Source organism: Falco punctatus (assembly GCF_963210335.1).
Source record: "Falco punctatus genome assembly, chromosome: 14".
Classification (NCBI taxonomy): domain Eukaryota; kingdom Metazoa; phylum Chordata; class Aves; order Falconiformes; family Falconidae; genus Falco; species Falco punctatus.
Genome location: NC_137594.1, coordinates 18,781,606 through 18,806,689, shown reverse-complemented (window position 1 = coordinate 18,806,689; position 25,084 = coordinate 18,781,606). Strand labels below are relative to the sequence as shown.

The following is a 25,084-nucleotide window of genomic DNA, read 5'->3' as shown; positions in this document are numbered from 1 at the left end:
GAGCATTACTGATTTTTCTTTTCTAAATTTCCACATGGGGACTGCCTGGTTCCTGGTCAGAGGATTATAAGAGACTAGGGAGTGGAGGAGACAGATTTCCAATATATAATAACTTGTATATATACATGATTATAGACTCACATGGTGCTTTAAATAATCCACTCTGTCGATGACTCATTCCATTAGCCCTGAAAAAGAAGGCATGTCTGACTTTAGTAGATGGTTTTGTGTTTACCCCTCAACATAAAACCCGTTCGGCCTTTAAAGTTAACTATGTAACAATTTCCATCCTTTCCCCCATTCCCATGTTTTTCTGTAGGATTTTCATCATCCCCGCAGCCTGCTCGGCACCCCCGGAGCTGCGAGCGAGGGACGGGACACGGGGCGGTTTTCGTTTACCCACCCGGCACTGGGGGTACCCGTGGCCCTGATGGGCTGCTCCGGGCCCGCGAGAGATGCGCGGGGCGCGCTCGGGGCGCGAGATGCTCTCGGTGCGCGGGATGCGCGGTGCTGTCCACAGCACTCCCGCCCGCCGCCGCGCAGCCCGGCTGCCGGCAGCTTCGCGGAGGCTCCGCCGCGACTCCGCGTCCCCCCGCCCGCCCCTGCGCGGCAGCTGCGCTCCGCCCAAGCCCGCCCCGCTCTGCCCGCGCTTTCCCTCCACGACTGATCCCGGAGCTGTTCTCCGCACCTCCTGCTCGCCCTTACTTACTTTTAACAAATCACTACAAGGCCGTGGAGCAATCAATAGCTCTGAACGATCGCGTTTGACCTGCTTAAGGAGAGGAAAGAGCAATAACGCCAGCGCCGGCCCCTTCTATTTCTTTTTTTTTTCGCACGGTCCGGGCGCCGCGTCCCAGCACGGGGCCGGCTGGGGCACACGGGGCTGCGGAGGGAACCCCCGCGCCCCGCTCCAGCCGAGCCCGCCCCCGCGCCCCCCGACGGCTCCAGCTGCGCGACCGCTCAGCGCTGCGCCGGGGCCACAACTTCGCCCCCCCGGCGGCCGGGGCTGGGCCTGCCCCGGCAGCGCTGCGCACCGGCGCGGGTGGCGGGGGGGCTCACCGCCCCCAAAGGCAACGGGGCTGCACCGGGCTCCCGCTCTGAACGGGGGCTGCACCGGGCTCCCGCTCTGCCTGGCCTAAATCCAAGCGCCCCCCGGGTCTGTTCCCCTTCTCCGGGCTTGCACCGACACCCTGAGGAGGGGTCCCGGGAGCGGGGGTGCGTACAGTGCCACGCCACGTACTCCCCCCTCCCCCCCCCCATCTCCGGTCCCCTCGCCTTGCCGGGGCGCCGATCTCCCGCCGTCCGCGGCCCCCTGGTCAGTGGAAAGCGGCTCTGCCCCCCGGCGAGCAGCCGCCCGTCCGTCGTCCCCCCCCCCCCCGAGCCATCCCACACTCCCCCCATCACCCACCGCCAGCCGCACCTCCGCCACCCGGGCCCTGTGTACGGGTCGGGTTTCAGGGCTGCGCCGGGAGGGCAGGAACCCACCCACCGCTGGGGCGGCCGTCGGAGTCTCCCCCTGCCCCCGCCGACGTGGGGTCTCCTCCCCGGGAAAGGAGCCGCGCTTTCTGCCTGGGGGCTCTCTCCAGCCATGGGCCCCGGCACACACCACTCTGGCACACTGCGCTTAGCCCGGGCCGCACTGAGAGGTGTTCCCTGCTCTTCTGGGGAGAACCCTTTCCTTTTTTCCTTTTTGCTCTTCCTCCTCCCCATATTGGAGGAAACGTTTAAAAATTGTCTAAAAAAACCCCAAACCAACCAAAGAACTTAGAAAAATGTCACAATCCTAGGTGTCCCCAGCCACAGGCCGGCTGCCTGCCTTCCTTCCCGTGCCTGCCCGCAGCCCCCTCACCCGCACACACCGGCAGCTCCAGCTGCCTCGCATCCCCCGGTGCTTATTATTGCTCTCCCGACGCCCGTACCTCCCCCCGGTACGGCACTGCGGAGCTGCCGGTCTCCGGGCAGTGAGCGCCCGTGAGCCGCTACGGGCTCCGCTCTGGGCTTGGCCACGGGGTTCCACCTTTCCCACCCCTAACCGAGGTGTTATCCCGGTGACCGGCCCCGCGTCCTGGCTGGAGGCCAGAACCGCTATAGGAAATCATTGCGTGGCACCGGCCGGGTAATGATGGCAAGCTGTAAAAACCGGCCGTGGAGAAACCAGCGGCCAGCCAGGGCCAAAGGCCGCCGGTACCGGGAGCTCTGGCGGTGCCTCCGCCCGCGCCCCGCAGCCTGGCCCTGCCCCGCTCGCTCCCCCGGAGCACCGCGGAGCCCCCCGGGGCCGGAGGGCAGGGCCCGGGCGCCGGGGACTTCGCAAAAGCGCGTTTCCTTCGCTAAGTGCTAACACCATCTGCTTATCTGCGAAACGGAGCACGCTGGGGTTTCTGCTGCCCGCCCTAAAGGAGTTTTTTGCAGCTCAGCTCCGTCGTGGCCAGGAGTCGAGGGCAAAGCCCCCACCCCCTCCCCGGGCCGGACACTCCGGCGGGGCTCCCCTCAAACCCGCTCCCTGCAGTTTTATCCGACGTTATTGCAGATCCAGGCTCTTCCACCAAACAACAGATGCAGCCTCTAATGCAAATATTGCCATTTCCCTGCTGAATTAGCCTTGTCACTTAGCCCAGAAGCTGGCAGCGTTAAGCCAGCTTGCATTTTAATTTGGCCCTGAAGTTACTTATTTCATTATTGATCAAACATAATGCTGAATCAATGTTCATCTTGTTACCTGGGCCATTTCCATGTAATACAGTGATAGCACTGCCTGGAGTTACTCATTCCCATCCCAAAGTGACTTTACCATAAAATCAATGCTTGTTTGTTACTGATATAAGGCTGCATCCGCGGGATGAAGAGCAAATAAAGCAGTTGCGCCATCGCGATCTAAAAGTTTGGACGGAATTATGTACGTGAATAAGACTTTGATATTTAAATGCATTTTATCGGCATCAAAATCATCCTACCCGGGCCGATGGGACAGAAAATCTCAGGCTGCAAGATGACGGGCTTTGATACTGTAGGTGTTGCCATTTGTAAACGCTACCTGGGACCTAATGGGGGAATCGTTTCTAAACCAGGGTATCATTACACAGCAGATGTGGGCTGTAAGCTCTTCCGGGCAGGGACTGCTTTGGAAAAATAGTAATTAATACAATAGTAATTAATGATTGTGTCACAAGATTAGGCTCCGCGCAGTGTTATCTTCAGTGCAGCTGCTGCTCCTTTTCTTTGCTTGTGTTTTCCCCTCCAGCTAATAAACCCAGTTACAAATTACACGAAGCTGTCCGCATCCCCGGCTCTCCCATGCGGCGGCCGGGGAGTGCTGGAGCATCTCACCCGGGAATGCCCCGCGTTGCTTCCGCGCAGGCACTGCAAGCGCCCAGGCCAGTTGCGCTTCCCTCGCAGGTCGCGCAGACGCGCTCCCCACTCCCACCCCACACTGTCCCCATCCCGGGGGGAGGCACCCCCGGAGGGCTGGGAACGAGGGAAGCGGACCGGGGGTACCAGCCGGGGAAGCGGGAGAGCCGCCGTCCCGTCGGGGCCGTCCCACCGCGGCGGCCCCGGGGGGGCGGGTCAGTGCCCCGAGCGACGTGAGCCCCCCGCGGTGCCGGGCGGGGAGCCGGAGGCTCCACCGAGGGCGTACGGGGGAAACGGAGCAGCAGGAGGGGGATAATCTGGGTTTAAACCCGCCGAGAGAAGCTCCAGGAACCCGGGGTATCCCCGGCTCCGGCTCTCCAAGGCTGCAGCCCTCCCGCCGGGGCCGGGGCCGCGCACATCCCCGCAGCCGCGGAGGAAGGCGGGGGCTCGGCGCGGGGGGCCAGTAAGCGGCCGGGGCCGCGGGCCAGGGAAGATGCGACGGAAAAGGGCGGGGGGAAGTTTCCCACAGCCCTGCGACTTGGCGGCCCCGTCCCCGCTGCTGCCGAGGGGCGCCGGGACCGTCCCCCGGCGATGGCCGGCGTCGAAAAGCCACGCTGACACCAGCGAGGGACCGCAGCCGCTCCTTCCGACGGGCGGTAGAAAGTCTAACCGGGTGCATAAAATATATTGGCATAAAATTAGTGAATCGCACTAACAGATTGTAAATCACCTAAACGGTCAAACCGCAGATATGAATCACAAATTCCTATAAAGATTAATGTTTCCTAAGATTCACAGCAATTATGCATTTTTTGGACAAAAGCCTTCTCCCAACCTCTCATTCCTGAGCGCCGCTTTTTTTTTTCTGAAGTCTTTCCAGGTTTCGGTGGGGTTTCTAATGAACGATTTACCAAAGGAAAGGTTTTATTAACACCTCTACAAACTATAAAGTTTAAAGGGAGGGAGCGAGGGAGCAGATAGGAAGTTAGGTAACACAATATACTGACCCATTGGCAACGGTCCGAACGCAAAGCACCGAAGCACCACAATGGTGGGAAAAAGCAAAAAAACCTCGGAGAAATGAAAGGGGGGAAAAAACAACAGCCAGAGGCCAGCTTTGCCCAGGCGAGGGATGAGACTGCTGTTCAGGGCTGCTCCTGGAGCCTGAAGCATCTGCTGATGGCCCCTTACCTTTGCTTACCCCCTTGTGGTACACGGTGCAGTCTGGTCTGCTCAACGGCAGCGGCAGCAGCAGGAGGAGAACACGACAGTGAGCAGAAAGGGGACATGATTGCTCGAGGAAATAGGCTGGCAGGAGGTGTACAGGACTTCGGGTCTCTCAGGCACTATTTTTCCCTTCTCGCCTCTGTGCAGAACTGGAGATAATAGTTGGGGCTGCAGGTAACGGAGTCTGTTCATATTCAATTTCCCTAAATGGCCTGGAGAGCACTTAAAAGCCCGGAGAGCTGCTGGCCAGCATTTTCTTATTAACTAATTTCACTTCGATCCTATTAAAGTGTATGCTTTATAACCTTCAAATGAACCTCTCCCTCTCCCTTCTAAAACAAAGCCATTACCTTTTAACGACAGAGCAAAGCTCTGAAAAATGTCGCTCCCTCCTTTCCTAACGTTATAGGACGCGGGGGGCGCAAACAGTCCCACCGTCCCCCCGGGCCCCCCGCCCCCCCCGCCGCCCCCCGCCCCCCCCCCCCCCCCCCCCCGGCCCGGGAAGGCCCCGGTCCCCGCGCCGGCGGAGCCAAGGGGAGCCGTGGGCAGAGGGCGCTAGCAAATGGGATTGGGCAGATTTGCTTTATTTCGCTTTGGGAAAATCTCTGCAATAATGGGTTTTAAATGGATACATATATTTACCATTTCAAACGGGTTCTGCTGTTTCCTGGTAACGCTCACCACAAATGGTAATAATAAAAGATGAAGTATTTTTTCTCACCTTAGGTCATTAGATTTACAGACAAGGTACTAAATCATTTTAGCTCCCCAAACCTTGGAGGAAAGGCGCGCACGCACTCCCGGCCCCTTCTCTTCTCCTCCCCCTTCTGAAGAAACCTGCAATGGGAACGGAGACAAAACAGTCGCCGAGGATCGAGGAATGTCTCCCTTTAATAGTTTACTACTACTAATAATAATCGTAAAAAAAAGTTGACGTTGGCTGCAGAGTGCGGATTGTCAGTGGCCTCGTCCCAAAGCCTTAACATGAAGGGTCATTAATTGTGTTTTCTTTCCAAATCATATGTCACTGCAATTAACAGATTCTGATCAAGAGACTCCTTTCAGATTGATTCCATATGTGATAAGGAATGTGCAGCTTGTTATCTATCTGTCGCCTTGGAATTATGGAAAAGCTTCAAACGTGTAATTTGAAGAGTCTTTTACCCAGCGCTTTGATCTTTCCCTCTATTTTTTTAACTCTCTTTAAACTGCGGCCCTTCTCCTAATCCCACTTGTTTGTTTACCCCCCCTCGCTCGGCGGCTGCGCCCCATCCCCGCGTGTGCGGCGCCCCGCCGCAGCTCCCGGCCTGGCCCGGGCCCCGAGCCCCCCCGGCCCCAGGGGAGCTGCCCGGTGCCCCAGCCCCGCCGCTGCTCCCCCGCACCTTCCCGCAGGCACCAGCCCGAGGCTCCCCAGCAGGGCTCCGCGGCACAGGGAGGCACCCCCGGGCCGGGGCCGCGTCCCCCGGTCCCCTCCGTCGCCCGTGACCTGGCGGAGAGGGGCGAGGCGGGGCGGCGGCGGCAGGAACCGAGACCGGGCGGGGGCCCGGGGCAGCGGGGCGGGCGCGGCGCTGCCCCACGGACGGTGCCGGCCCGGCACCTCCTCCGGGGGAAGCCCAGCAGCAGCCGGAGCGAGCTTTGGTTTTAGCTTGGCGACCGTGTGAGCCAGCCGGGAGAGGAGGGAGGCGAGGCTGGGGGGAGGGCGGGCGGGGGTGTGTGTGTGTTTGGGGTAATAAATCAGGAGCCGCTCTCCCAGCTTTGACAGGTCCCGGCCAGAAGACACGTGTCTGTCCGGCCGAGGAGCGCTCCGCCGCCGCGGCTCCCCCCGGGGGCGGCTCCCCCCGCAGGACCAGCCGGCTCCAGCCTCCCCTCCGCATCCCCCTTCGGCTCCAGCGGGCAAAGCGGCCCCTGCTCGGCTCCGCTCTCCCCCCCAGCCCCGGCCCGCTCCTCGCCCGCGGGAGAGCGGCTTGGCCCCCGGCCCTGCTCCCCCGCCCCGCCCGGCCCCGCGGCTCGCCCCGCAGCCGGCCGCTCCCCAGAGCCGGGCCGGCCCCGCCGCCGCCCTCCCGCACGCCGCTGCCCGCCCCTGCCGCAGCCGTGCGGCGCTTCTGGCCGCGGACATCGCTCCCACACCCCCGCCCTGCCCCCGGGAAGATGTCTCCGCTCCTCCCTCTCTCCCCCCCACTGTTTGCTGTCTTCTCCGCTTTTTTTTTTGCCTTTTTATTCCTTCGCCCCCCCCCCCCCCCCCCCCGCCCCCAGCCAAGAGCTGCATCCCCGCAGATTTCTCCTCCCGTCCATTCGGTCCAGCTACGTTTCCTCTCCGTTCCTTGCCCATTAATAAACCATCGCTCACCCTCACCCTGACCTGGGTCCTGCGCACCCATAAATTTCCCTCCTCCCGTGCCTCCCTCCCGCCTGGCCCCCGCCGCTGCCCTGCGGCAGCCCCCCACGGCCGCGGCAGCCCCCCACGGCCCCGGGACCCCCCGCTCCCGCATTGCCCCGGCCGCTCCCCCCAGCCCTGCCCGCCCTGCCGGCGGCTCCCGCGGGGGACGAACTCCTATTGATTGTGCTGTTCATTAAAAATCACAAAATAACGCTGCCAGCTTTGACACTCCGTGCCAGACGCGCGGCCACGAAAAGACGGGTCCGGTTATGCGGGACACGCGTGTGCCCCCGAGCCCACCCGTGTGTGTGTGTGGGGGGAACAGCCCGGCTGTGACACCAGCGTGGCCAGCACGACTGCGTCAAAGGGCGACCGATTTGCCCCATTTTTCATAGTCGCCCCTCTTCTCTCCGAGGCAGGTATTTTTAAAAGTTGTGGTGCGCATCCAAACTCTCCGCCGACCCCCGCAACACCGCATCGCCCCAGCCAAGCGCTTCCCACAGAAAAGTTTAAAGTAAATCAGGACAAGGGGTCCGCTGCCTTCCTTCCTTTTGAATTAAAAAGAAATAAACTTATAACTGAATTTAATATTGTTATCTCCCTTGCATTATACTATCAAAAGCAGCAACGTCGAATGGAAGAAAATAAATTCCTCCAACCCAGAGTTGTTTTTGCACTAGATTAGCAGATAGGAAATGCTATAAAGATGAACTTAATACGATTAGAGATGTTTCCTACAGATTTTCATATATTGATTCAGGGAATTTTAATTCTGGGGCTTGCTTTGCTATAATCCGCATTTATTACAAGCTGATATAGTTTTATTATAGCAAGCTATCAAGGTCGATTCCTTTAACTGCATAATCTGACATGAATTTCATTTTTAAAGAAATGTAGTTATAAAAATCCATACTGTGGGCACAGTGGTTATATTGTACCTAAATCATATTTTAAAGGCAATAAATCCAGAGAGTATTTAGGAAGAGAGGGGAATACGGTTAAACGGCTCTCCTTCAGTCTCAAACTCCTCAAAAGACCCTTCAAACTTTTTTTTTCTTTTCTTTCTTTTTTTTTTTTTTTTTTTTTTTCATTTAAACCCCGAGTATTTCCCAAGGCAGATAACGGTGGCAGGTTGCGGCCCCCCTCCTCTGCCCGCCGCCCCAGTCCCACAGGCTGTTCGAGCTCCCCCGCGCAGCCCAGCGCTGCCTGCGCACGGCAGCCGCGGAGCGGGGCGCGCTGGCGCTTGCCAAAGGCGCGTCGTGATGGAACCGTATTTTAACTACTCTTAAAAAAGCTAAATTGCAAACTCACACGCTGGTTTCAGAGGAGAGGAGGGCCGGCAAAAAAAACGAAAAGCAAACTAATTTAAAATGTGTTGATCCTAAAAAAATTAATAAATCTTATTCGGTAATTAAAATGTATCTTGACTCCTTCCCAATAGCTCCTCACAAGCCCGTGCCACTGCTCCCTTTGCAAATGTTGCACGTACCAGGTACTTCCTTCTAAGCCTTGTAGTGATTCAGAACAGAGGGAATAAGCAAAATGATCATAAATTTCCTAATTAGAGATTTCGCACCAAGACAAAAAGGTGTTAATGAGTTTAATTCCAGTGCCTGTCATTGTCCCTTTTTTCACACCACTTATTTACTAATGGCCCAGAGGGCTGCTCCCGTCTCTCCTTTGTTAAGATTTTAATTTGCCTTCTTTTCTGCCTTTGATGTAAAATTGTGACCTACAACTCTTTGAAGTCCCTTATTAGGAGGAAAATTAACTTAGCTTTTCCACTGTATCTGCCCACTGTTAGCCCAGACAAAATGTGGAGAACTCCTTAAAGATTCAGTACATTAGGAAAAATTTCAAGGTAGCTCTGGAAATGCAAATTATTATTTTTTTTTTAATCTAATAGACTTTTAAATCTATATTAGGAGATGTAACCCTCGCCAGGGCCGGAGAGGGGGAAGGGAAGGAGGGAATATCTTAATAAAGAAAACAAAATGAACCCAGGCAAGGAAAGGCTGTAAATTTGAAAACCTGAAAAGGGGGACTTGGGGGGCGGGGGGGAGGCCTTTATTTTTAAATGTCACAACTTTTTCCTGTGCCTCTCGTGTGCCGCTCACAGCTGACACCCCGGCTTCCTATGCTCCGGGGGAGGGGGGGGGGGGGCTATGAAAGAAATTATATCTAAATCTATCTCTATATAATTAGAATACCATGAGGTAGGGTTAAACCTTTGTAAAACACACAACTGATTGGCGATCGCTAAAACGAGATTTGAAAGCAACTCAAATAAAAGATCGCGACGTCAGTAAACAGATTTCGGGGGGGGGGGGGGGGAGAAGAGGGGGGAAGCAGCTAGTGACAAACCCGGCGAGAGCGAGCTCTGGGCATGAGAGAGAGAGGGAGGCAGAGGGAGAGAGAGAGACTTAAAAGAAATAGGAGGGGCTTGTGAGAGACTAGAAATGTCAATCAGAGCCCAGAGTCCCAATAATCTCAGGCAATCTGTTAGGACCTGACCTGGGTCCACTCAGATCAATAGGAAAAGTGAGAGAAGAAAGAAGCGATCGGATCGTTTACCGCGGCGGCCGAGGACAGGAGGGAGCCCGCGGCCTCCGCGCACCCCCGGCTCCCCCCCCCTCCCCCCCCAATGTCCGCCGGAGTTTGCGGGACGCGCTGAAAGTGCGGGCGGCCGGCGAGGGCGAGCGACCCGGCTCCCTCCTCCGCTCCCGGCCCTGCTACTTTTTCCCCTTTCTCTCCCTTCTTCCTCTCTTTTCCTCCCCCCCCTCCTCCTCCTCCTCCCCCCCTCCCCTGCCCCCGCTCCCCCACCATGTCTTTCCCCCAGCTGGGCTACCAGTACATCAGGCCGATTTACCCGGCGGAGCGCCCGGGGAGCGGCGGCTCCCGCGGCGGCGCCGAGCTGGCCCCGTCCGGGACCCTCTCCAACGTGCTCTCCTCCATGTACGGCGCGCCCTACGCCGCCGCCGCCGCCGCCCAGGGCTACGGAGCCTTCCTGCCCTACGCCGCCGAGCTGCCCATCTTCCCCCAGCTGGTAAGAGGCCACCCCGGGCTCGCCGATCGCCGCCCGGGACGCTCGGGCCGGGGCCGGGGCCGGCCCGGGCGCGGTTCGCGCTGGGGATCGGCCCGCGGGGCTGCTGCGGGGAGACGCCGGGAGGGGCTGTCGGGGGAGCCGGGGCGCGATCGCCGCCCGGCCCCGGGAGCGCCGCCGCCGCCGCCGGAGCGGGGCAGGGCTGGAGCGGCGACCCCGCGGCTCCCCCCCACCGCCGCCCGCGGGGCTTGACGGCTGCGGTGACCGGCCCCGGCCGCCGGCGGCCCCGCCGCGCACACGCACCTGGGGAAGCCGGTTCTCCCTCCCGGGCGCGCCGCCGGCAGCCGGCGGGGCCCGGGCCGCAGCGGCCGCAGCGTGCCCGGGGCCGGGGAGCGCGGCGGCGCGGGGAGGCGGCTTGGCTCGGGCGCCGCCGTGGTGCCGAGCGGGCTCCGCTGCCGGTAACGGCGGCGGGATGGAGGGGCCCCGGGCCGGGCCCGGCGCGCCGTCTCAGCTGGGCCGCCCCTTCCCTCTCGCTGCAGGGTGCCCAGTACGAGCTGAAGGAGAGCCCGGGGGTGCAGCACGCCGCCTTCCCCCACCACCACCCCGCCTTCTACCCCTACGGGCAGTACCAGTTCGGGGACCCGTCGCGGCCCAAGAACGCCACTCGGGAGAGCACCAGCACCCTCAAGGCCTGGCTCAACGAGCACCGGAAAAACCCCTACCCCACCAAGGGCGAGAAGATCATGCTGGCCATCATCACCAAAATGACCCTCACCCAGGTCTCCACCTGGTTCGCCAACGCGCGGCGGCGGCTCAAAAAGGAGAACAAAATGACCTGGGCCCCGCGCAGCCGGACGGACGAGGAGGGCAACTCCTACGGGAGCGACCACGAGGGGGAAGAGGACAAGAGGGAGGACGAGGAGGAGATCGACCTGGAGAACATCGACACCGAGAACATCGAGAGCAACAAGGACGAGCTGGAGGACGAGCTGCAGGACGCCGACCTCCTGCACTCCGACTCCAAGACGGACTCGGAGGGCTCCGAGGGCTTCGAGGACCTGCCCGGCTCCGAGGAGCGCTACGTCAAGGCCGCCGAGGGGGAGCCGCACCACCTCCGCCACCACCACCTCCACCACCATCACCACCACCACCACCACCACAAGTGCGAGCTCCCCGCCGCCGCCGCCCCCGCCGGCCTGGAGCCCCTCAAGCCGCCCCTGCAGCCCCCTCCGCACCACCTCTCGCCACCCTCCTCTGCCTCCTCGTCCGCCGCCTCCTCCCCGACGGACGGCGCTTTGGCAGGCACCCTGCCGAAGCCCAAGATCTGGTCGTTGGCCGAGACGGCCACCAGCCCGGACAACCCCCGCAAGTCTCCCGGCGGTGGCTCCCCGCCGGCGGCCGCCCCCCAGCCGCTGCCGCTGCCCCCCCCGCCGCCCCCGCCGCCCCACAGACTCGTCTCCTCCTGCCCGCTGGGCAAGTTCCCCAACTGGACCAACCGCGCCTTCCCGGGCCACCACCACCACCACCCGCCCCCGCACCCGCTGACCTTACTGAACACTCCCCACCTGCTGGGGCTGGGGGCTGCCCCCGCCGCCCCCCCCGCCGCCGCCGCCGCCTTCCCGCGGCCCGCGGACCAGGCGCAGAGCGCGGAGCCCGCCGGAGCAGGTGATCGCTGAGGGACGCGGCGGGGACGGGACGGGACGGCGGCCGCCGCGGGGGTCCCGGCGGTGCTGCGCGGAGCGGCGCGGGAGGCCCCGCGGGACCCTGCGCGGGGGGCCGCCGGGGGGGGGGGGGCGGGGCGCCGCGGTTTTCGGACCGGGCCCCCGGGCCTGCGCGGCCGTCGGGGCGCAGGTGGCTGCGGGCGGGCGGCCGCGGGGGCGGCGGCGGCGGCGGCAGGGGGGGTGCCCTGGCCAGGCTGGGCTCAGACCCCGGGAGTTACCTTCCTCCGACGGAGATAATTTTTGTTGCTGTTGTTGTTGCTGCTCTCTTTGTGGGAAGGACCCGGCCGTAAGGCTTGCTCCGGGGCTGGCTTGTTTTCCTTTGGACGGTCGCTGCCGCAGCGGAGCAGTCGTTCTGGCGTGTTTGCAACTCGCTGAGAAGAGATCTTGAGTCTAGAGGCTTAATTCAGGGATGGGTGTGTGTGTGTGTGTGGGGTGGTAGAAGATAAAACGGGGGCTATAAAGGAACGCTTTTTTTTTTTTTTTTTTTTTTCTTTCTCTTTTTAGATCGATCTAGTGCCTTGGAAGTAGAGAAAAAGTTAATAAAGACAGCTTTCCAGCCAGTGCAGAGGCGGTAAGAGATTGCTTCCTCAGTCTCCTAAGGATATGTGGAGGGAGTTGTAAATGGTTAGCTGATTTTCTCCGCTGCTTTAGTTCCCTTTCCAGGGCGGTTTCTTGTTCTTCCTCTGCGTGCGCGGTGGGTTGTTCTGATTCTATATTTTTGTCGCTGTTTTTTCTCTTCTGGACTTTGCGAGCGATTCCCGCGGGCAGGCCCGAGGCGCGTGCAGGGCCCCGGTCCGTGTCCCTTTCCCGGTCCGTGTCCCGGGAGGGCGGCCAGCAACGGCAGCCAGCGCCGGCCTGTCCCCCAACCCCGCCGGCCTGCCCGCACCGCGAGTAGCAACCGCCGGTGTCGCCGGGGCTGAGGGCCAAATGCAGCGGCGGCAGGGAAATAATAAACTAAAATATATCATCAAATAAAATAAAAAAATCCCCGGCTAGTACGCAAACTTGCGAGGCTGAGCCTTGCCGTCCTGGGCTCGGCGCGGCAGCCCCTGCCGTCAATTAACTCTTGTGATTGATTAGAACCACGGGGATCGGGCCCGTGGCATTTTCATAGCGAAATAAATTTGCTGTGAGTCGCTCTGAAAACTTTTTATGTTTAGAAATCTATTTTTTAAAACAATAACAACAACAACAACAAAACCAGTGCTACCTGCAATGAAAAAATATTGTGCCAGCCCAATCTGACTAGAAATCCTATTAAATATTTTTTTTTTCTGTGTCATTTTTTTCCAGGCCCCAGAACCAACTTGATGCCGCTATGGTTCTATCGGCGTTGTCATCATCATAGTTAATTTTTTAAATTGTTGTTGTAATGATTGTAAAAAAAATAATAAATCTCTGTATAGTTACAACTTGTAAGCATGTCCGTATATTAAAACTAAAAAGGAAAAAAAATACCCGCTTCTGTACTATCATCTGGATTAGCTGAGTTTGTGAGGTTTTTTGGAAGTCCAGTGAGAATTAGGTGTTTTGATTTTTTTTTTGTTGTTGTTTGTTTTTGTACATACAGTAAAAATGTACATACGTGTGAACCAAATTGTACAAGAAAGTATATATTTTTGGCTAATAAATAAACTGTTGCCACTTTGACTACACTCTCTTTTCCCACCTCTGGAGTTATTTTTCTCTCCCGCCCCCGCAGCCCCCCGCCTCCCCGCCCCCCCCCCCCCCCCCCCCCCCCCCCCGCCGTTACTGTTTTGCCGGGCCGCGGCGGGAGCGGTACATCCTCAGGCAGAGCGCGGGGCGGAGCGGGGCTCGGCGGGGCCGGCTCGGTGGCGGGGCCGGCTCCCGGGCCGGCTCCCGGGCCGGGCCGGTGGTGGCGGGGCCGGTGGCGGGGCCGTGCGGCCGTTGCGGCGGCAGCTGGGCCGAACGCTGGAGCCGCAGCGCCCCCTGCAGGCGCCGCTGCCCCGTCCCGGTGCCGGTGCCGGTGCCCCGCGGTCGGTCCGTCGGCGGTGGCGGGGCAGCCGCGCCGCGGACCGGGTGTTTGTGTGTGTAGGGGGGGTGTCGGTGTGCGGGGCCGGGGGCAGCGCCCTGCTCCGGGGAAGCGGCGGACGGCGCCGGGGAGGAGCCCGGGGGCAGGCGGCAGTGGCCCGGCGATGATCCATCGCCCCCCGAGGACCTTATTACCGGGTGCCGGCTATCGACCCGCCCGCCCCCTCGGAGCGCGGCGGCAGCACGGGGCGCCGGAGGGGTTAATTGAAAGGAAATTTCGGGGGCCGTCGGTGTCGCAGCGGGTCGGTAACAGAGCAGCGTTATCCTCTGCCCCGGCGCAGCCCAGGGGTCAGTCCTGGACACTCCCCCCCTCGCCACCGCCGGGTCTGCTGAGCGGGGAGCGGGCCCGGGGCTGGCCCAGACCGCGGGGCTGCGCGGAGCGGGCGGCGGGGCCGGGGGTACGCCCCCCCCCCCGGGCTTGCAGCCGGGCGGGAGTTACCGACCGAAACGGCGGCCCGGGGAAGCGAGGGTCAGCGGGGCACAGCGGGCAGGGACCCCCGCTCGGCCCCGCGCCCCCCCGGGCTGCCCCCGCCGGGAACTCGTAGCTCCATTTCCTCGGCAGAGCGCTCGGAACTGGCCCGATCCGGGAGGGTGCGGTGGCTGCGGGCGGGGGGGGGAGCCCGCCCCGGCCCCCTCGCACCTCGCAGCCAGATGAAAACCATCCCTAGGAAATTTTTGGTGGGTGGGTGGGGTTCTCCCCCCTCCTTTCATCCCCATTGACCACCGGCAGCCGGTGCCCGCGGATGGCCTCACTCATCCCCAGGCCCCCCGGCTGGCGGGGGGCAGCTTGGGCAGGTAGAGCTGGCAGGGGCCGGCTCCCTCCTGCTTTTGTTTCTTGGCTCTTCCTTAACATCTCTGTCTGGGGATGGTGTGTGTCTGTGTGTGCCCCCCACCCTCCCTCTTCTTACAGTCCTGGAAATGGCATAATTACAGAGGTGGTGATTAAATAGCTGGTGCTTTTCTCATTTTGGTGACAGACCCTGCGGAGGGGGAGGGTGCTCGGAGCTAGGAAGCAAGAGTTAAAATGAAGTTAAAGTACAAACAGAAGCACATAGCTGACATGCTTCAAGTTTAGACAGTACAAGATATGCAAATGTGCAGGGCTGCGCGGTATTGACATTTTGAGGTCATACTGATAGGAATGTATTATTTATAGGATTGGGTTGCACTAGGCCGATAAACTACATTTTAAATCCTAGGCGTTTGTAAGTGATAAGATTTATATACATGTTTACACTGTATATGTATGTGTGTGTATACACACGCATTTTATATACGTGTGTTCATATTTCAGAATTAATGTTCTTCCTGGCAGATACGGTGGGGAGACCCCCACCCGGTGCACGCCTGCTGCCTCCCCAGGCCGCTGGCAGTGATGGCTGCAGTGGAGCCGGCCCTGGTACTCCAGGGAGGCCAGGGAAGGGACCCCCAGATTTTGTGGCAGCATTGCCATCTCTGCTTCCTTCCCTTGGCCTCCCTTTCCTTTCCCCAAACGTCCTCTCCCTGTACCGTCTGCCCTAGACGTGGCGTTTGCCTCCTCGCAGCCCCTGCAGCTCTGCCTCTCTGCCAGCAACTGTTCCCCCTCTTTCCCTCCGACAGGCTCCCGAAACCAGGGGAAACTCTGTGGGTGGGTGGTTAGAAAACGGAGCGTTTCTCATGTAAATTTTACCCAGTCTCTGCACTTTGTATCCCCGCTTTTTCCTTAGCCAATTCTTGCTGAGGAAAAAAAGAAAAAAAAAAAAAGATTAATGGCATGTAAAATGGGAGGGGTGGGGGAGAGAAAGCTAGAGGCAAATTTCCACATCCCCTTCCTCTGGACATCCTGGTGGGTTTTCCATAGAAACTTTCACACAGTGGCCAGACAGATGCTTAAAGGGGATGGAAGAAAATAATGAGACCACGATGGGAAAACAATTGCATCCCCAGCTTTCTACCACCATTAAAGGCTCCTTTGCTTTTGTGGCGGAGCCCCTCGGCTCCCCGGCCCCGCAGAGCCCTCTCCCTTTGCCGAGGCTGGGATGCTCCCGCAGCAGCCATGGGAAAGCCGCCCCTTTGGCTTCTGGAAGTGAGAACTTGGTTTCTCTGCAGGGGGAAAGCAGCCTTTGTGCCTGCCTGGCTTCCCTAATGTGGAGAAAATTCCCATTAATTTTGTGAGGAAACATTTTGTTACGCGTGTTTCAACAAAACATTAAAAATCCTACTCCTATTTTTTTTTTAGAAATCACTCTCGCAGCTTGACAGCCTCACTGGAGCCCCAGCCAGGCCTGCCCGAGACGGCGCAGAGAGGCCTTTCTCTCCCTCTCCCTCTCTGTTGGCTGCTCTTTTCCTGTCTAATCAATTATCTCCCTAGCTAGTCCTTCTCAAAGGTGAGAGCTCATTATGCATATTCATAAATCACAGCTCCCAGACCTGACACTGATTGATGTAATCATCTCCTGCTCCCTCCCTGTCTGCGCGGCCGGCTGGAGGAAGCTCCAGCGAGGAGGAGGAGGAGGAGGAGGAGGCGGCAGGAGAAAGAGACTTCCAACTTGTCAGACCCACTTCTGCTGGGAGCGGCTGGCCGGGCGTAGCGGCTGTGTCAGGCTTCCCATTCACCGCAGCCAAAGTGCCCATCACAGCCCGGGGATCAGAGAGGAGAGAAGCCCTGTGAGCTGAGAAACACCAGCGAGCTGCCTCCGGCACGGCTAACCGCTATGCCGACAAAATTACAAGAGTAAGGAAAAGGTCCAGCACAGTTTTCACAATCAAGGATCAGACCATGCATTAAAATATGTGCCCACCCCACCTCGATCTTTCACGTTAGCTAATGCGCTCGCTGTGATTTTTTTCTTAGATAAAGCTGGTTCATCCCCGTAAGAACAGATCTGTTCTGTGTGGATTCTGGTCATGAGTATACAGATACAGGATATAGCAGATATCTATCTTCAATATTATACCTGCAGCTGCTCTCAGTTGCTATACTGTACAAAAAAAAATATTACAAAATCCTTGTAAATGATAGAAGTCACTGCTGCGAGGGTCTGAGGGCAAAAGGGCTCCTCAGCACCGAGAACCAGCTTTCCAGACAGGAACGCAGCGTCTCAGCTATGACAAGTTTCCCAAAGCGTGCTTCAGCCTGGCAGTGTTAGAGATGCCGTTCAGATTATGGGGTTTACCTGTACAGTTAATATTTACACTTTTAAAACACCTCTTTTTATCGCTTTGATCAGAACCATCAATGTACTAAAGTAATAATACAAAAATATATGCCCTCAAAATCACAACAAGATACAAATCAAAGGGAGCCCTAATCAAGTACTTTTGAAAGTGTTATCTGCCTTGTTAACAAATGGTAATAAGAAAATTAAGGCTTATAGCTTGCTTTCGTTTTATCTAAGAAAACCAATAAAGATATCAGATGTTCTTTGTTTTATATGTTTGAATGTAAAGCAGAATAATGAAGAACATGTACCTTCTAAGGCTTCATTTGCTTTATGGGTGTTAACCCTTTCGGGTGGCAGTGAAATTCTGAATTTGCAGAATGAGGACGAGACTGTGCTGCCACCCGGGGTTTTGAGGCCTGTCTTTGCTGCAGTCAAGACAACATCTTTTTTTATTAAATGCTGAAATTGGAACAAAGCAACAATGGCTGCTTGCTAACTGTGCATGTCCAACAGGCCTCTTCACTATTCAGCAAATGGAAGATATTAAACAACATTTTGCTTAGAGGTACACTGAGGCCATTTCCATTAGGACATGGTGTCATTCATTTATTCACATGTTAAGTGGATGTCCTTGTGGCTAATGAGTAATAATCAACAGTGACTCCACTTTATTCCTTTGCTCCCAGCAATGTTAAATACTCTGATGGAGTCTCATTGCTGACACACTAGAGAATATGGTTAAAAAGTGCTAAAGGACATTTTCAGCGTGGAGCAGCCACATGCACACATGCTGGAAATAGCACTTTTATTACAGCCGATTCTATTAGGCTTTGTTCCTGTTTAAGGTATGGAAACTGCTGATATTTATTTGAAGGTACTTTATGCCTGAAAAGCCAGGAGCTCTTTCAGTTTGAGAGTCAACATGGTTATTGCTGGGAGACGAGCTCTCGTCCAGCTGGTTTATAGAAAAAAAAATATTAAAAAAAAATCAAACCTCACATTATGGTACTTCTCTAGATTCTGTATGCGACTTCAGAAAAACGTTTAGTGGAGGAGTGATTTAGGATGAAACCTTTCCTGCAAAAAACCCCTAGTTTGACATTTATTTTATAAAATAAAGTAATTCCCCCACCAGCTAATTAATCCATTTTATTACATCAACTGCAGCAGCTAAGTAGGCTAATAAACTATATTAATATATATATTTTCCTTTAAATGATTGCTTACACTGGAGTCTGCAGCTTGGTTGTCTCCTATGTCAATTCCTAAAGTTTGAAAGGTATAAATGAATCATTCTTGGCCATGATTAAGCTTAAGTTAGAAATAAAATATGTCAATCAATCTGGTTGGAAATGTTCCTGCTGTCTAAGTTGGTTATGCAAAACACTCTTAAGGTGTGTAGGCATGCTCAATTAGGTCAAGGGATCTGATGGCACTCCTAGCCATAAATGCGTGTCACTTGGATTCCTCATTATTTTTAGCAGTGGTGAAAATGCATGTCAGTAGGCCAGCTAACCAAGCTAGAATAAAATTACTTGCCAGGTATGCATAAAACTGAGGTTTTAATACATTAATATTATACTTATTTTCAAGCAAAACAGGGAAAAGAAAATCTCTCTCTCTCAAATATATGAGTCACTCTATTGGATTTCTCAGCGATCATCAGTATAATTCACATTGGACTAAGCAATACTCAAGATACCTTTGCAGTAAAATTTAAGTGCCTAAAAACATAGATGTAACGTGAAATTAGATATAAGGAGTAAAACATCGATTTGCTCTTTTGCAGTCTAACTTGCTTCCAAGAGAGATAAAGCTTCACTAGGAGATTAGACCGGCCCTATTCCAAAATAATTTAATGAAAAAGGACACTTGAGATGGCTATTGAACAGTAGCGCCAGTGCTGCTCTTCTCAGGCGGAGACTTTTGCAAGTGATTCCTACAACAGACAATGCCAGAATTTTATGCTTGATAGACAGGTTTCCTCTGGTGTCCCAAATCATAGCCTGATACTAACAGAAATGTTTCCATGTAATTCCAGGAAAAAAAGATGCCAGGAAAAGCAAGTTTTAGTGCTCATGCTTGTCCTCCTGGCATCTCGTGTAGCTGCTGAGATTACCTGAATCGGCTAAACAACCAGGGTTAAATCCTCTGGGTTTAAACTTTCCATGCTGGTACTTTGAACCATGCCGAGACCTTGGGCTTGGGCACAAGAAATTGAACGAGAAACCAGCTAAACACAGCACTCCAGCCTGGTTTTGTTATGCAACACCCCACCCCCCCCAAAAAAAAAACCACCATAAAAACCAATCCCGAAACAAACCAACAAAAAATACCCCAACCCCAAAACCAAACCAAACACCCCCAAACCCCTAAATGCAGGAAACTGGCACACTAAAAGGAAAATATTGCTTCCAAGGCTCAGAGGCAGGACTAGTACTGCAGGTAAGGCTGGTGCCTCTCAAACGTGGTTCTTAACTGCGGTGTTAAAGGTGGCGGTGTCCCTTTAAGAACAGCACCATGCGGCTAATATTTTCTTTACTGCCAATAAAATGCAGTTAAATCTCATGAATTAATATATTCACTTCAGGAAGAATTCCCATCCTTTCTTCAGATATCAAAATGGAGCCATCACCAGTCAGTTAGTTAAATAGGGGAATCCGGAGAGTAAGTAAATGGAAGAGCTTTCAAATGCAGGGCTGAAAATGCCCAATGAATGTGTAGGGGGCTTCAATAAAAAGATTTTGACTTGTGTTTTCACCCCTTTCCCACTTTGCTCATTGTTTACTGACACTGCTATGGACACAGTATTCAGTCCCTGCCCGCCCCAGCCCTGGGATGTAAAAATGTCATCTCTATTGTGCTGCCGGGCTGGCTTTGATGCTGCCGCAGCCCTTTGTGTGCCCTTCTCAATCCCTTTATAAGGCTGTCCTGATTGTCCATACTGAACATCGCCACAAAAGCTCGTCTTATTGAGAAAATAAAAAAGTCAGAGAGGGGCCAAATGACGGGAGATTGGGCCTTTGCTGTAAAAGACCTACTATTCACATTCAGCAGTCATTTTTTTTCACCAAGGAATTACCAAGTTGGGACTGCGGCCATGTCAGCAAAAACATTTTTGACGCTTTCTTCTTAAACTGTATTTATCATTACTATTATTATTATTTTTTTTTTATAAAGATTGTGTACTACTGAGGACGAACATTAAATCCTACAAGCAGGTGCGGCAGGCTATTTTCGCCTTTCCAAAGGAAAACTGCTGTATAACTCTCACGTGCCTGTTTCATCTGGGAAGTTCAGACTGGCTATGGAAATTCAACTACATATATGCTACAAAAAGGGCTCGTTGTGGTGATGAAGAAAGCCAGGAACGGACCCCATCTCCCCCCGCTACGCAGGAGCACGCATATTTACGAAGAGAACCCAAGAGCGAGGGTTTAAATCGTTGGTCTGGAAAACCTCTGCCGGTTGTTCTTCCCCCTAACACTCTCCTGACTTGTACCGAGCATCCGTGGGCAGGCTGGAGACAAAGGCTGGATAAGGTCTTATTCTTTGGGAATGGGCTATCGGAATGGGAGGACGGTGATTTCATGGCTTTTGTTACCGAGGTTAGGGACCGAATTCTCTCACTGAATTAGAATGGTAACAAGTGGGACTGGGGATCTCTGGGGCTTTTGTAGTGCACTCATCTGAGAGATTGCGCTTTTCTCAGCCCTTCAGATTTATTTTGCCAAAGTTACAGGGCAATTATGGAAATGCGCCCTTTGAAGCTGGGCCGATTTCTCTTTATTTTCTCTCCCCCCTTCCCAAAGCAAAGCCTCCCTCGCCTCCTTTCTTCAGCAAGTTGGCAGTCATTAGGCAGCGGGGTTTCGAGTGGCCATTCAAATATTCTTTTCAATAGTGCGAGAAAGTTTTAATAAATATGTGTTAAAAAATAGACTTTGAAGCTTTTTGGGAAGGAAGTGTAAAATAACAGCAAGGTAACAACGTCCTGGAAAATAGGCTCTGTGTGCGCAACGTGCTGGACCATGAAATGCTCCCCATGAAAAGAGGCTCAGTGCACCAGGGCTGGGGCCGGCCGGTGGCACGCAGGGTGTTTGGCCAAGTGGCCACCTGGGCGCTGCCGGTGCTTTGCCACAGCAGCAGCGCTTTGCTCCTCGTCCCTCACATCTCCCTAACGGGAGGTCCAGGACAAACAGAATTGCACTTTCGCACCTTTGTACATTATTTACCATCCGAGTCTGGAATCTCGGTGCTGCATGTGAACTAAGACGACATAATTTCTACTTTACTTGATTTGCAGACGGGAAGCCAGACACAGACTGGAGTGGGGCAGGCTGTGACCAGGACCACTTTTTGCCCAGGAATTCAGTTCTCCACACATCTGTTCACTCTGTTTCTTTGTTTGCATCGGACTACTTTGCTCTTAGAAGATAAACTGGCTGTTTTCTGAGCCAGTTAACAAATGCTATGGGCCAAAATTCAGACTTGATGTAAGAGTGAGGAAATATTGGTATCCTTGAGAGTTATATACACTTACACAGGGCCTGAGCCTGGCCTGAAATGTGGACCTTCCATCATGAGCAAAACACAGTAGGAATATTAAAGTTTCTTGTCTGAGTTTTGTAACTGAGGGGCAAACATCCCTTTTGCTCTCTATGGAGTTAATGAGGGATCCTAGGACTGCATCTACAGCAGCACTGGACGTAAGAGATTTGTGTTTTCTGGACATTAGGGCTTACAAATTTTGCAGCAGAAAGTTCCACTTAATCATGAATCTATTCAAAAGCATGACAACGCAGCTCAGACCTCTCCAGAAGTGCGCTTACAATAAATTAATACTAATACCTCTCATGATGGATGCAGAAAGTTGAATGCTGCATCTGTAGCAGTCAAGCACTGCACACAGAGGCCTCAGCCAACAAATGTCATGTGAGCTGGGCTCAGCGGAGTTGCAGTGGGTACCGTGGGAATACCACCACCTCTCCAATTCTCCTCGTCCTCCTGCCCTAGTACCCTTTCACACACCTAAATTTCTTCCCCAGCCTCGCACAAGGGCTGAGGATTCCTTCTTACTCCTCTGTACTTTCCCCCAGTCTAGGATCATCTTTAATTTTTTCAGGAACTTATCCCATTATTGGGATGAATTCCAAATCTGCGCAAACTGGATCTGTTGTTTAAAAGCCCTCCAGGAGCTTTGGGGTATCTGATTCATTTCAGTATGCAGCTGGGTATGGTCTGCTCTCGTTTTGTTTGTGATAAAGAGAGAAGGACTTCTGGGATACAGATCTAGGTTCAAGTTTGGCTACAAAACCTCAAAATGGGTTTAGGTTCCAGTATGCTGGTCTACTACAAGAACATTTCTAACCTTAAAAACTTAAAAGTCAAGTTAAGAAAAGGCAAACTTGCTAATAATTTTAAGAGCTATCCCACACAGGGTGGGGAGTTGACTCCTCTGGAAAATGGTAGTATTTGTACCCTTGGTGCCCTTTGACATAACCCTAGGAGATGTTGCAAAGCCTCGCAATAACAAATGACCATGCCTCGCTGGGAAAATAATTTAGGGAAATTAATGCAGTCCTTCTATTTCTGCCTTTGACGATTTATATTTATTTATTTATTTCATAATCTACATAAACCCCAAAATGCACACTTATGTTTTGAGCCTCAAGCTCATCACAGATGCTGCAAAGGGTCAGCTGGCAGCCTGCAAGCCAGATACCACCCTCAAAGCCACAGGCTGAGCTTGCCTAGCTGGTGGCCTTATTCTTGGGGGAGATAGAGAATAGCTGTCTCGGCAGCACAACCTGCCTTTCTAGCTCCCTCGCTGCCCTGTAGAACCAGGCACCCGCATCCTCAAGTCTGCGTAGGAGGAGGAGACATACCTTCAGGTACCTTTGAGATGAGGAGGACCTGTGTCCTGTGGCAGAGGACAGCTTTGCATGCTTTCATTGTAGCGTGTAGCTGTATGTAATCGCCGTGCACATCCCCCCTGAAACGCACTGCGATGTGACGTGGTGCTGGGCTCCTCAGAGAGTCTGGGTTTCTAACATTTTAAGCTTTAAACACCAATAATTAAAAAGGTTTTGAATCATACTTACTAATGTGGCTTGCCATGCGCAGGGTTCGCCAGCATCCCCAGGTGAGGGCCCTCGAGCAGTCACACTTCTCCTCTCGGCAGCTCCAGCCTGCAGGTGGTTTTGGGGCATGCGTTGTAGTAATCTGGCCTTAAGGCCACGGGGACATAGATCACCATGACAAAGTCTCTGCCTGGAGGAAAAGGTCACAGATTTTGAATACTTTAGATATTTTGTAAGACATTTTTTGAAGATTGTAAAGAAATGGGTTTCCGTGTTCAGCGGTGTCAGAAATGACCCTCGGGATGCAACGCTTCTCTGCGTGCTTGGGTCAAAGCCCACCAATAAGTAGGGCAGTCGTCAACAGGGTGAGGTCTTCCAGATGCCTTGCCTTACAGGGAATAATTCAGCCTCATCCAGGCTGAGTTTTAACCCCTGGGCCTTGTAGTGCAAACAAAACAGCAGGTCAGAGTTGTGACAGTCAGTGTCTCGAGGGTTTAGAAATAGAGGGATGGGCATTATAAACTATAATGATAAACTCATTTACGGTACAAGAGAGGATGTCTCCCTACTACTGCTACAAATAGGCTCTAGATATGGGTGTCTACTATGTGACTGTCAGTGGGAGGTGTGTATCTCATAAGGCTCTGACCTGGTTATCTTCTAACCCTGAGCAATTAATCACCAGCAGCTAATAGCAGCTGTGCGCGGGAGCGCTTGGTGGCCAGCCTGTGCAAAATAACGCCTTCACCTGCTCTACAACTGTCGGACTTACAGCTGCCCTCAACGTGGGACCACTGCTTTCCTTTGGAAGGAGAACCAGCACAAAATGAACCTCCCTCGGTAAGGTGAACCCACCAATTCCAGTCTCTTTAAAAACCAAATCAAAATAAAACCCACTAACGCACCCAAAACAGAGCAGCTTTATGCAGTAAAGCCACCAAATACCAAGGTCTCAGTTACCAACCATGCTGCCTGCGGAAGCAGAGGCGAATGGAAAGGGTCCCTGTTCCCCCTCCACGTGGGTTCCCTGCATTTCTAGTCCCTGGGTCTGTAGGAGGGGACTGGTGAGGACCGAAACCTGCTGTTCTGTCACGTTGGTGGGGAGGGCTGGGGACTTCACCCACCGTCTCAGTCGTCAGCAAGAGGAATGGCTTTGCCTGCAGCGGGCTGCGCAAAGTTGGAGTAAGGTAGTGAAGAATCAAACCCCATCGATTCTTTGTAGTACTGGAGCTTTGTTTTGAAGTGCAATAAAAATACAGGTGGCGGAGGAGATAATGCACGGTACTGTTCCTTTGGGACACTCGGGGAGACGATAAGGAATTCCAAAATATGGAGCGTGGTTTTTTTTTTATAGCATTGATCACAAACATTAGTTCAAGAAAACACCCAGAAGTAGTAAATACGCAAATCGCTTGTGCAAAAAGAACCTACAAGTACCCATTATGTTACAGAATTTGTTTAAGGATATTTGATCCTCATGCAGAGTTTATCAGATTATGGGTTTAATTTGTCATTCAGGTATTGTTTTTTTAAAAAAGGGATGATTTCGCTTTTTAAAATCTTCTCTCCCTCTCCTGCTCCAATACTTGCACTGGAGCTATCTCACTTCTGCTAAGATACAAGAAGTGTGTTTACAGTGTAATATAAATCTGGGCTGGAGAATACCAATTTCATATAAATTAGATGGCAGAGTACTGTTCCGCTATTTTGTTGTCTAAATTATATGGAAATTGGTCTTATGCAAGGAGTAAGTCCTCACAGAACAGGGCCCTTAGGCTTTTGGTTTAATTATCATAAGCTTCCATTTAATTAAACTTATTAAATGGTTTGGTGTAAGAGCAGACTATCATTTTGCAGAAGCTTTCTGGAGGAGAAAAATATTTATGCCCTAGCTGCTTGGGAAAGAAGGAACTCTTTCCTTCAGAGCGTTTCCCTAGGTATAAGAGTGAGGATCACCTGGGCCATCCCCCCAGGCACCTTCAACCCAGAGGCATTTCAACCAGTTCCTTACTACAGGACCAGTAAGTTCAGTTTGTCCTGCAGCTGGTATTTCAGTTTACAGGCTAGAAATTCTAGGACAATGTTGGCATAAGAAG

General features: G+C 54.0%; 1 protein-coding gene across 1 annotated transcript; it reads left to right on the top strand.

Moving 5' to 3' along the window:
- Positions 1-9,668: 9,668 nt before the first annotated feature.
- On the top strand, positions 9,669-21,382 carry IRX3 (iroquois homeobox 3). Its single transcript, XM_080364736.1, has 4 exons — positions 9,669-9,995; positions 10,532-11,657; positions 12,218-12,284; positions 13,007-21,382. The coding sequence occupies exons 1-4, from the start codon at positions 9,774-9,776 to the stop codon at positions 13,059-13,061; spliced, it is 1,470 nt and encodes a 489-aa protein (XP_080220862.1). The 5' UTR covers positions 9,669-9,773; the 3' UTR covers positions 13,062-21,382.
- The last annotated feature ends 3,702 nt before the right edge of the window (positions 21,383-25,084 follow it).

Excerpts from the sequence above, each read along its gene's own strand:
- IRX3 (XM_080364736.1), top strand. The coding sequence starts at position 9,774 with ATGTCTTTCCCCCAGCTGGGCTACCAGTACATCAGGCCGATTTACCCG. Across the intron at positions 9,996-10,531 it reads TGCCCATCTTCCCCCAGCTG|GGTGCCCAGTACGAGCTGAA; the intron begins GTAAGAGGCCAC and ends CTCTCGCTGCAG. Across the intron at positions 12,285-13,006 it reads TTCCAGCCAGTGCAGAGGCG|GCCCCAGAACCAACTTGATG; the intron begins GTAAGAGATTGC and ends ATTTTTTTCCAG.